At 32.8% G+C, this 12,501-nt stretch overlaps 1 protein-coding gene across 1 annotated transcript in view; it reads right to left on the bottom strand.

Moving 5' to 3' along the window:
• Nucleotides 1-12,501, bottom strand: part of LOC130450956 (fringe glycosyltransferase) — a 153,759-nt gene that overhangs the window by 107,840 nt on the left and 33,418 nt on the right. Inside the window, exon 4 of the mRNA XM_056789714.1 lies at nucleotides 11,111-11,213. Within this exon, the coding sequence (XP_056645692.1) occupies nucleotides 11,111-11,213 (103 nt within the window). The remainder of the gene's footprint in view (nucleotides 1-11,110; nucleotides 11,214-12,501) is intronic.

Raw genomic sequence — 12,501 nt, 5'->3', positions numbered from 1 at the left:
CTACCTTCTCATGCCGTCTTATCATTGAAGGTTGGCAACTACGTTTTTAAATCCGTCTCTATCCCTCGCAACATGAAACAATTCTCCGACGCTGAGATTTGTCCATTCTCTTATGTTACGGAGCCAGGATTTCTTTTTTCTACCGATGCCTTTCTTTCCCTCTATTCTGCCCTGCATTATGTTCTATAGCAGTAGGTATTTGTCGTTGCGTAAGGTGTTTTTCTTATCGTACTAATTGTCAACAGCTTTCTTTTGCGACCAAAGCGTCTTAGTACTTCGTCGTTGGTGATTCTGTTAGCCCAGGGTATCTTCAGGATGCGTCTATAAAGTCATATCTCAAATGCTTCAAGTTTTTTGATCATTTGAGCTTTTAAAGTCCAGGTTTCCACCCCGTACAGCAGTACTGATCTACCTAATAATACTAAATTTAGCGAGGCTGAGTACTGAATTCTGTAAATGGACTACTCAGCCATTTAGCATAAAAAGCGGCTGTCTATTGGGCTTACCTACTGAGAACACAGTTTTAAGAGTAAAATTATAATCCATATATTATAATAACAGAAATCGTACAATTTCTGTAGTTCCCAGTAGTCGGCCAGTAGGCTGAGTATAGAATTTGGTATGTATTTTGGAGCCTTTACCCAGCCATAGCAAAATTAATGGTTTATGCCGTGTATATTAATGAAATATTGATATAAGTCTATACATTACCCAAAGCAATAGCACAAAAGAAAATACAATGCTTTACATACTACTATAGTTTAGATCAAAGATTCATCCACCCAATCACCTCAACAAACTACTAATTCCTATATGAAGAATTTTTAGGTTAGGTCTAAAAAATTTTATAATAGAGCTGGAAATATACGGCGTAAATGTTGTATGGGCACGTCTGAACTTAGGCACAGTTACCTAAATATGTATGTATATTTTTTAATATAAGAAATATATTATCTACGTGACTGGACGATTTGCGAGGGCCATCCGTATTGATTCTCATCATTGACTAGAGTATGTGTTAAATTATTCTTCGCAACGTTTTGAATTGCTGGTTAGTTGCCATTTCATATATCGTATCTAACCCTATCATGTTCGGCTTATAAATTTATCTATTGGGGGATATATATTGCAGATTTTTCTATACAAACTTATTGTTTATGTCGTCAATTACACATTTCTTTTAAGTCGATTAAATAAAATTAACTGTTCATAAAAATATTGACGTAATACCTAAAGTTTTCATACCTGTTATTTTATGATAATGATAAAACTTCAAGTAGGTTTTTTTATAAATCGTTATATGTACTTCGAACACCTCGTTGTTATGTATGTTAAACCATAATCGTTTCTAATATCAACAAATTATCTCTGAAATAATATTTCTGTAGTGTGGGTTCTTCGATTTAAGAAAACACTTGTTACTTCTCATAGTTCTCGTTAGACAGAAATCTCTTTATATCATTGGCCTCCGCTTATTTTACTCAATCAAAAATAAACAAGCAGACGCAATATTTTTAGTTTATTCAGCTGCAGGAACAACGACAAGCATTTTGGATATCGACTTTAAAATACTGTTTTATAAAGATAGAATTGATCTCAAATTTATCAATTCGACAGTCGTTTCAGGTCAATGCTATTTAAATTGAAACGAAAGGAAATTATAAATATAGCTTTGATGTGCTTGGCAGTTTTTTGGAGTCAGTGAAGTTCAAGGCATAAGAAAATCTTACTCAACTTACTCAAATTTTCCAAACAAATCAAAATGATATCTCATTGGGCTTGCTTAATTCTCGTCAAAAAATTCAGAAATCTCTCACTCTCACTTTTAAACACAATCCTGGCTAAAAGACAGAAAAAGAAATTTTCAAGAAAGTAGTATCAAAAAATTTCTGTTTTGATACATTTTCCGAAAATATTTTCAACGTCAATACCTTTCACACTGAAAGCATATATGTTCTGATTCATTACGTAAACGTAATTAATGTCAATTGAAAAACTTCAAAATAATTTTAACATAAAGGTCAGGTTTTTATAAATATACCCTTTAAAATAAGTTGGAGGATGAGTTGGTGTTATTCCAACGTTGAATCCGTGACTTGAATTTTTATACAAGGCTTTCTTTGGCATGGATTCCATCGTCAAATAGTGTCAAATGTTACCTTTTTAGAACATTTTTTACTTTTTTGTAAAAGCTACAAGTACCATTGTGCCAAATTTGGTGGGTAAGTCTAAAAACTTCGAATTGTGACATAATGGAGAAAACAGTTCGTCCAGTTTCTCATGTCTGTCCAGTACTACTACTCACTAGTGATTAAGACATGTGGAGCGGCGAGTCCGAGTTCATTGAATCGATTATACATTCAATTTAACGTGCTCATAGTGAGGTGCCAAGCGCCATTCATGATATTATCAAGGATTTCTTTGAAGTGCTTGTCGCTGACCATATTTGAGTGTAAAATAATAAATATTTCTTCATTCGGAATCGTGAACCTACTTGATATCAGTAATTGTGTACTTATGTACAATAAACGAGAAACCTCAGTACAGAAAACCGTCAATCGGTCGTTCGTACGTTCGTTTCAAGGTCAAGATCATAGGAGAGTTTACCCTAAAAGATAGAATTCTATCTTAGGTTAAATTTGTACCCACTAGACCGAGGGGAGCTGGAATATGAATATATGAAAGTCGTATGCTATGAAAAATTGAGAATACGAAGTTTTCAAGGGAAATAAATGTGAATGATGCATGAGCTCCCTGTATATTTTATTGTGTCTTGCAGGTCCCCCTGACGTTCACAATCTCAATAGCGTGCTGTTTTCAGCCACTCTAAATAAGTTTTCCAAAGTTTTTCACCTCTATAAGTCTGCTTCATTTCCTTGCTTAGTCACCCATGGTATTCTTAGGATTCGTTTATGTAACCAGACTTCAAATGCTTCTCTCTTGATTGTGGCGGCCTTCAGTGTTCATACTTCAACTCCGAAGAACATCACAGACCAAATATAATATCTAATCATTCTTTGCCTCAATTTAGATTATCGTCTATTTATACACAATGCAAAAAATTGTTCTAATTTTAAAAAGACAACGTATATTAAAAATATAATTCGGTAGGATGTAAATTGTAAAGAAGCAGCGAGAATGACGATAACCTTGTACTTAGTACTTTTCTCATAACCATATACTCTAATCACCTCTAAAAAACAAGTAAATCTTTATTTATAATTTTACAAAGTATTTTAAACGGTAATATAAATGTGTACTGTCGATAATAACAATAATTAGAACGGAAATAGTATTTCAAAGAAACTCTCCCATTCTACAAACAACTTAATGTATTAATAAATTGAAAATACCGTGTGAAAAAAACAGATACTCGTTTATAATATATTTTTCTGTTCAGAAAAATAAACTAAATGTAATTAAAGAAAGACTTCTTTCTATTTACGTTACAGTTCACTATTTACACCTGCTGCTGTCTTGGTAAACATCACGCGAAGGTCGACAACCAGGAGTAAGAGACTTTAAAAATGTTTAAATTTTTAAATTTAAGTTCACAGTGGTTTTGTTGGATAAATTTATTTTATAATTAAACTATAAGAGCAGGATAATATTAATTGTTAATATAGGATTTGTAATAACACTGTTCTTATTTTACGAAATTTGATGAGAAAAATTTATAAGTAACATGCCATTCGGCTTGTTACGCTTTTCTTCAAACATTTCGAATATTCCTTTATTCACGTATTGTGGTACAGTAGTCACTTCTGATTTATTTATTCTAGCATTCGAGTTTTTGGAGAAAATAATTTGTTATCGACCTCCCACCGCAATCGAAGAATTCAATAAAACTCATGTTTCGTTGCTAAATCGACTTCTATCTACCTACGTTTTAAAAGTTTTAAAATTTGTGGTGATATTATTTTTTATATTCGCTGTTAAGTTTGTCTTAAATTTTCTTAACGTTGCTTTTTATATAGTGCTCACAAAATTACATTTATCTTTATGAGTTTCCTTTTAATTTAAACAAATTTTGTATAATAATTTCCATGTAAACTCTTAGTACCTTTTTCCAAAAAATCTATCAATCTACTCCTATCACAATTTCCTCTCCTCTTCCAAGATCTATCGATCTCGAGATCCTTTGAGGGAGCCCCGAACATACAAGCATTACGAATCATCGTACTAATTCCCTAGTTAAAACCAGAATGAGAAAAATAGGACCTCCACCTCGCTGTGGTCTCTGTTGGTTGTCAATGTGAACCACCGTGGATATCATATATGCTAATGTCTTTCGGAACCAGTTTGGGCAATACCCATCAAATATTTTCCTGAAAAGACGACAGGTCAGCCTTGTGACTGAATAGCGGTGGGTTCATTGAATCCTTGTTGCCTTAAAACATGATGTGATTCATAGAAGTTTCTCTAAATGGTTTCAAGTCTTGATATCACATGGGTTGGGCGTCCGAAATCTTGCACAGCTGCCATAATGTGTGGAGGGTCCACACTAATAATTGGACTGTTGCTGTTGCTTGTTGAGGTGATAGTTATTGTCTCTGTCAGATGTAATTCTGAACACAGTATTATTTTGCTAAACGTTATTGAACTGCATTATTGTAGTGTTTTTGACACTAGATCTTATTAATAATGGCTTCCAATATAAAAAATCTTGCTCCTACTTCAAAATAAAGGTTTTGCCCAATTATGATTAATATCAGGAAATTGATAATCCTCAATTTCTGAATGCTAAATGGACGTCTTTTCCAAAAACCTCGAGATACGGGAAAGGATGTTATAGAGTTTAAATATAAGCATTTTCCTAGAGTAAAGAAGATCAATGAAGAGCAAAACCCTCTATAATATCCCAGCAATAACCTAAGAACACGTTGAAATTTGATCGATTCAAAATTTCCAAACCATATTAATTGTGGCACAATATTCGTTTGTAGAGATCGATGCAGCTTATAATATAAAATATTTCGATGGAGTTGATTTCAAAAGTGACCTTTAAAAACACTATATACGACGGTAAATATTCTGCGTCTAGTCCCCAAAGGAAAATTGTAAAGTTGAAAGCTATGTTTAGTTCTAACTAGGTTGAAAGCTATGTCGAACTCTACCTACTAGTGTCAATCATCTTATTCCAGTAATAGCTTCATAAAAATCAAATATAAAATCAGAATGATAGGTGAACATTTGTACAACTGGATGCTACAACATACTCTCCAAACAGTAAGAAAACAATTAAATTTGAATCTCTGGAGTTGGAGTTGGAGACATTCGTACTGAGTCCACTACCACCTCACCGAGATATACTCTGATGTGCGTTCCGATAACGAATTCATCGTTTTCGGATACTGAAGACTTTCTGACCAAAAATGCTCCACTCCTCTTCATTGAAATGTAATTTTTTACCTTTACTATCAGATATGTATATTTCAGTACTTTCTTTCCTGTTATATTCCTTGGTAGCTCCACTGGCTTAGATGATAATTATTTGATGTAGGTGAATTTATCCCAAACAACTAGATCCTCGGAATTATAAAAAAGTAATTTCATTCAAACTTTCCTGAGAATGCGAAAAACAAGCTACTAAAAGTTATATTAAAAGTTAGTATAAACTTCATTAATGCTTTCGTAAGTAGCAAAAGTTTATAAGAATGAAGGAAGAGGTCTAATTATCACGTAAAACACAATAATGTATTGGATACGTACTAATTGAAGCATGTGGATTATATTATATTGACACAGGGGCGCCTATTTTAACTTATTCTGCAGCTACCTTGTATGAAATATGTTACTATGACCCCTTGGACATTATTTTGACGTCACTAACAGAAACATTGATAAACACAAAGTTTATACATTTTATCCTTTCCTTCCATCAATTGCTATGCGTAATATTTTTGTTTCTTTTGAGTTGTTACATCAGTTTCTTCATACCTTTTCTAGTTTCTTTGAACCAGAAAAGTTTGCTAAAGTAATCTTATGTCTTGTTTACTACAAAAAATATTATTTTTAAATGAAAACAACTTCCTTTTATATCTATTTTCACTATAATTCAAAATCTCTTGTTAAATGTTAATTGGTTTGTTGGTACTTTCCATACCAACTAATACTTATTTATCCGGAACGAGAATTATTTAATTTCTTTTATCATTCTTTTCTATTGCATTAACGAGATTAGCGAAACGATGTTTCGCTTACCATCAGCATCGTCTTCGTAACAATTCCGATCGCATTATTGTCTCATGTTTCCCCTTTAACCTGCTAGACCAGACGTAATTTAGTAACATTATTTCTACCCAATTTGCCCTCCTCGGTGTCACCGATTGCGGTTTTCGGTGTGGTCAGTTAATTTATAGTATTTCATCTGATTTCACACAGCAATAATTGTCAATCATAAAGTTGGGTTGATTATCACGGAGGGTATTGATTGTGTTGAGATGCAATAAGAAATAATTTCATTATTTGCTTCAGTTTGGAATAATTTTATCTTTAATTGACCACTAGTGTTATGAAATATCAAAATAATATAATTTTCCTCCAAAGGATGTAGTGATAGTAGTATTTATATTTGATTCAGCAGTTGTTTTCGGCATGATGCAATCTCACATTTATTAAGGGTTTTATTTGGTTTACCCATCTAGTTGGAGATCTGACTCTTGGGCGTTTGCCTTCTACTTTCCCTTCTATGATTAATCCTTCCATTGTTCCTGATCTTCTCGGTATATGCCAGGTACTGCAAATACATGCAGTTTATTCTGGTTAGAAGCCTTGTACGTGGACCAACTTCTTGTAATACGGATACGTTGGCTCACAACCTTTTCCTACCATATGTTCTCTCCATTTGGTTCTATCCTATGCTTCGTTAAGGGTTGTCCGAGGTTTTTGGCTATTTCCGTATTCCATTTCCTTTTGGGTCTGCCTCTTTTCTTCTGTTTGTTTGTCTCGGTTTCCCATATCACCTTAACTGTTCTGTCCAACTTCATTCTCACTGTACCCAAACCATTTCATCCCTTGTTCGATTTTTTGCACTGCACTCAATACATTTAATGCGTTTCTAATTGATACTTGCCTTGCTATATTTACAGTATCTTAATTTCACACGTTGTGATCTTCTGCTTCAATTTCAAATTTGTAGCACCCAGGATTCGCAATCATAAATCAGCATTGGTTGTAGTACTGACTTGTATTTTCTCCTTAAGTTTTGTTATCTATTTTTGTTGCAAAATACTCTCTACGGTGCTCGCTACATATGTGGATATTGTCTTATTTACCCTACTGAATATCTCTTCGTCAATTATTTCATCGGGTACCACAATTGAGTTGGAATTTTTGTAACTGTTTATACTACCACTACACAAACATTCACAAATACACTGTGGAATTTATTCAGTAAATAGAGTGTTCAATATGGTGTCACAATTTCAATATTGTACCTATTTGCGCATTTATTTCTTTTAATTTCTTAAATATTTTCATTATTTCTGTCGTTTGCATGTTTATCTGCAGTCCGTATAGATTCATTTCACTTCACTAATCTGTTTTGTAGCAGTTCTTTTGTATTTGTAACCGTTGTCAACACACGTTTCTGGTCCTCATATTTACATTATCGAGATATTTTTTGTATAAATAAATCAGATGGTGATTGAATGAAAACTTGCACTTAGATGAAATGCTTACATCAATTTAGAGGATGAATACATATTCATAAGAGTGCTTGTTACATTTCTCATCAGACGTCAGATTACTGACACTTTTACGTGACTCCCCATTTGAATACAAGTTTCATTTTAATGTATTATGTGCATTAGAATAATTTTATTCATGATCTTCCATCAGAAACTAAAAAAAATTCACGAAAGACTTCTGTTGAAAATGAGTGATAATAAAACGGGTTTACTTTCTGTTACAACGAATAATTGTGAAACGTGGGCAAAATTAAATGGCCAAAAAAGATAAATATGGATAATACAGTGCCATTTTTCTCATAAAATAAATGTTTGTCCCATTACTTTATTCCATGCTGCTTTAGCTAATGGTCATAGAGGCTCCTGTGCTATGATAAACTTGGAATATTAAAATGATAACAGGATGGATTACCTATCAAAATATACGAAGCTTCGATCATACATGGACAAGAAACGCTTTTTTTAAATTACAAAAATAACAAATGTACAAAATAGGCTGTCGATATGAATAAATTTGGCATCATGGCATTTTGCAATTAACAAATACGAAATTATATACAGGCTGTTTCCAAAGGTCATTTCAGACTATTATAATTAATGAAGGAACAGATTTTTTTAACTTTCAAACACCATGGAGGCTGGAAACCGAGCAATTTTGATGCATCCTATCAAAAATATATCTAAAATATCAAGAAATGTACTAGAATGGATTAAGCCTCCATAACCACTAGAAGCTGAATATAACAACCCCATCAACATTAGAAAACGTTCACAGTGTTTATAATTTTCTGTCTTAGTTAGCTCGGGTTTATGTGGATGTCAATAAAAAGACTTACAGCTCAGTTGAAAGTTTATTTACTTAATAAATTTTTTAATTCCAAAACTGTAAAATTGAATTACTTTTTATTTTATAATCGAGATCTACAGATTATCTTCTAAATATCCAACAATGCTTTGAAGGCATAGCAGGGCTCCACTTTTCCTGATAAAGTTGTTCCATGTCTGCTTTATCCGGTAGGAAATTTTAATGTGTGTCCAGAATATGTATTTTTAGAGACATTTTACAGCCAATCATATCTTCTGTTTTTCACACTTCACACTTTATCTTCTCAAGTACAGATTTTCGTAGGTTCATTTTAAAGGAACTGCAGTACCCACAGGAATAGAAGGGTATTACCGTTGTGTAATAGTACTGTATTGGATGAATAATACTGAAAAACTGTGGATAAGATCACTGTGGAGGTGAGCCAAGAAGTTCTTTCTGCTTGTGCTTTCGATAGGTGTATATCTCTAACCAAGTCGTTTAATTCAGGCTGAATGATTAAATGAGGTTCAGATGAGTTCGGAAGAACAAAATCCAGATTTGTGACTTATGACGTATTTCTCCTTCACTTGATTTGCGATCGGGAGAAAGATATAGTTACACAACATCCTATTTTTATTGGATAAAGTGTCTTCCATTACTATTTTATTCAAAGTATACACTATACAGCCCACCAACAAATGAATCATTCATAGAACCCATGATTTATCCAAGCTCGGTGAAACATGTGGAAAAAAAATAATTTGTTCATTCGTTTACCTAATGTATTGAATTCCACCTCTTGGTACATTAGTTATCTTTCAGCTACAGGCATAAAATTTAAGAAGAGTGAAAGTGAAAACATTGGAATCAATATAATGATGTGAACAAAAGATGAATTCACACCGATTCACTTTGGATGTAACTACAGCAGTTGAAATCTCCTATGACGCGAACAACCAGCAACAATTAATTCAAAATTATTTTTTATAAGCTAAAAATTCAGGTCAAAAGATCAAATCCGCGACAAAAACTGTGAAAAATCTATAACACTCGAGTCAGTATCCTCTGGAATCAATTGTCGAAAGCCTGTCCAGTAGAAATATTTGAGGACCTGAATTTGCCTCAACTTGGCAACATCTTTGATCCTGATCACGAAGACATCTTGTGAGAAAGTATTCAATGGTAATGGCATTCATGGGGCACTTAAGGATCATATTTAATTATAGAAATTATTTAAAAGATAATTTTCAATATTGAAGCTTTTATTGATATAATTTATATCTGGATAACGGTTTTAAAGCTAACCAAACCTAAGAGAAAGTGAAACAAGTCGAGTTTATGGGAGAATCATAAAAGAGAAAGGGTGTAGCTCGAAGAATTATTGAAAGGAAAGAAAACGTTTTACACCTGTCACCTGATGACATAACTAGTTTGCGATAGATGATAAAATTGGTTTGGAAACTGTCATTGACTGTTTGTAAATTCTAAGTGAAAATAAATGAACAAAAATATGTATTCCAATCATAATAAATTGTTAAAACGAAAGGTTAGACATAATATTTTATTCGAAAACATACTTTAATATAGTTAGTGAGTCGAAGCAATTTATTTCCACGAATACAATTGAATAAGGCATATATTCTATGACCGTAGCATCACATTTATTCAAATTTATCTAATTTAGCCTGTAGTTGTGCCAATTTATCAAACAGTTAACGTTTTATGTATCCCAAATTGCCGCATCCGTTGTAACATCGGGCCAGCAACAGCTTTAGTTTTTTGTTTTCGACTTGTGACAAATATTATGGAATACCGTTACTACACTATAGATAATATGACTTTAGATGAGAACGACGAAGTCAATATATTGATTTGGCTCTCTAGCAAACAGAGAAATATTCAAGATAAACATTTTAATAAAAAGATATTAGAATAATACTATAGTATATAGTATAGAAACTTTGGGAACTTTCATTTGTAATAGAGATTAGAAGGCCAGAATATCTGCTGTCTGCTATTCAAATTTTCGTGCGGTTTCTGAAAACGGGACAATTTTGCGTACCAGAGTCCGTTCAAAACGGGACGTCTGGCCACGTTATACATCGAGGTCGAAGATAGGCAATAGCAGTAGTACATTCAGTAAATTAAATTGATTTTTTAGAATTACTACCACCAGTTTTCTTCATTGTTCCTTCCGTCGTTCGACGATGTGCAAAAAGTTGGATAATTATCTCGAACAAATAGGCTATTGGTATTTTTAGGAGTGTCGTGGAAAAAAGAGACCATCACGACCACGCGTACCACGAGTCGATTTTGATTATGGAATGAAAAGCTGCTCAAAATTTTGATATATTCATATTATGAAGGCCTCAACTGAGCAGATCACATCTATTTCAAAAGAATTAATTAATTATTCTTTGGAAAACGCGAATTTCTAGCCGAGGATGGTATTTTAGATTAATTCAATTTTTGTCTCGTATATGCATTTATGAAATGTATGGATTTCTCGACACCAATTTCATTATATTATTGAAAATCAATTATCTGTGACCTTTACTTATAGGGGTATGAAATATGATATTAGAAAACTACACTAACGATCTTGAAAACTTACTTTTTATCCGTTTTTAGAAAGGTATCGAACTCCACTGACATTTTGCAACATAAGGCCTTTCTGCTGTGAGATGAAGAACAATTCGTATTGATCATGTGGCCGTCTGTAAAAAAATATAAATAATTAATCAGTTATTCTCAGCATCCAACAGGATATGCGTCTAATTGTACAGATCCGGCATTATAAGTTTGTTCAAATAGTAAAATGAAAATAACATGAACAATTGAGTTTATTTGACATACAATCTCCCATTTTTGCTTTAATATAAAATGTGTAAAAAGATTAACATATTTTTGAATACATATTTGAAAGAGTTTATTGTTTGTATAGTTATCTGGATAACCACAATCATAGTAGACTTTATCTGATATCATGAAAAATTAAATAACAGTAGCCGTTAAATCTAGAATTATCGAAATTTTGCATTAGTGTTACATACAAGGGTAGATTGGCAGTTTAATTATTATGAATTTATAACATCCTATAATTAAATTGCTTTCTATTCATTATAACCTATTTAACAATGATAATATAGAAATCGTTTTATTTGGATTCTATAATTCGTTTAAAATAGGCGAAAAGATATTACGAAGTGAATTGATCATAGTTATGGCGTATGGATAAGTGATACACTTGACGACACGATTCACTAAATTCGGTTTTACTGTGGTTTTAGTAAGGTGTGTAATCGCTTCAAAACAGCTTCAAATTGGAAAACAAGGAAAGTATTTGAATCTTTAACGCTTTTAAAAACGCTTAAAATCCTTAAATACGTTTGGAAGCAGTTTTCGCTATTCTTGAATACACGTACGGCTAAAAAAAGAAAACTACAAACGTTTCCAGGGAAATGAAAATCCAGTTCTGTAGTAATCAGCTTAATTGTGGAAAATTATAATGAAAACTCGCATACAGAAAAAAATAAACCACATATCTGCCATCGAGCTAATGGCAACGAAGCTACCTTATGTCTTGTAGAAGACGACATTAATGTTGAATTTACAGATACTGTATTGAATATTGCTTAAAACCACACAGGGCAAGAAAAACAAAGATCGACAGGAAAAGTGCCGTACTAAAAAAGATTTTAAGCAAAAGAATATCGAATCGATTGCTCTCAGCTCCAAATCTAGAGTGACAGAATACAGAAATCACTAAATAAACACGTCTCGGTGCGTAGGGTACTGGGATTGATATCATGAAAGTAAAAATAATCAATGCAATCGCTCCTCCGCTGAAAATATAAAGCCATCGTACAAGAACTTCTTAAAATAACAAATAATTCCTCGACTGAGTCTTTTAAGCTATACCTAAAGCTAAGAAATGCTCTTTACGGGAAAAAACGCTGACGTGCACTACGAATATTATAGGTGCGTTCCAAACCATTAAAAAAC

This window comes from Diorhabda sublineata, chromosome 1, assembly GCF_026230105.1.
Source record: "Diorhabda sublineata isolate icDioSubl1.1 chromosome 1, icDioSubl1.1, whole genome shotgun sequence".
In the NCBI taxonomy this organism is placed as follows: domain Eukaryota; kingdom Metazoa; phylum Arthropoda; class Insecta; order Coleoptera; family Chrysomelidae; genus Diorhabda; species Diorhabda sublineata.
The sequence above is the reverse complement of the archived record's forward strand: the minus strand, read 5'-3'. Positions and strand labels throughout refer to the sequence as shown.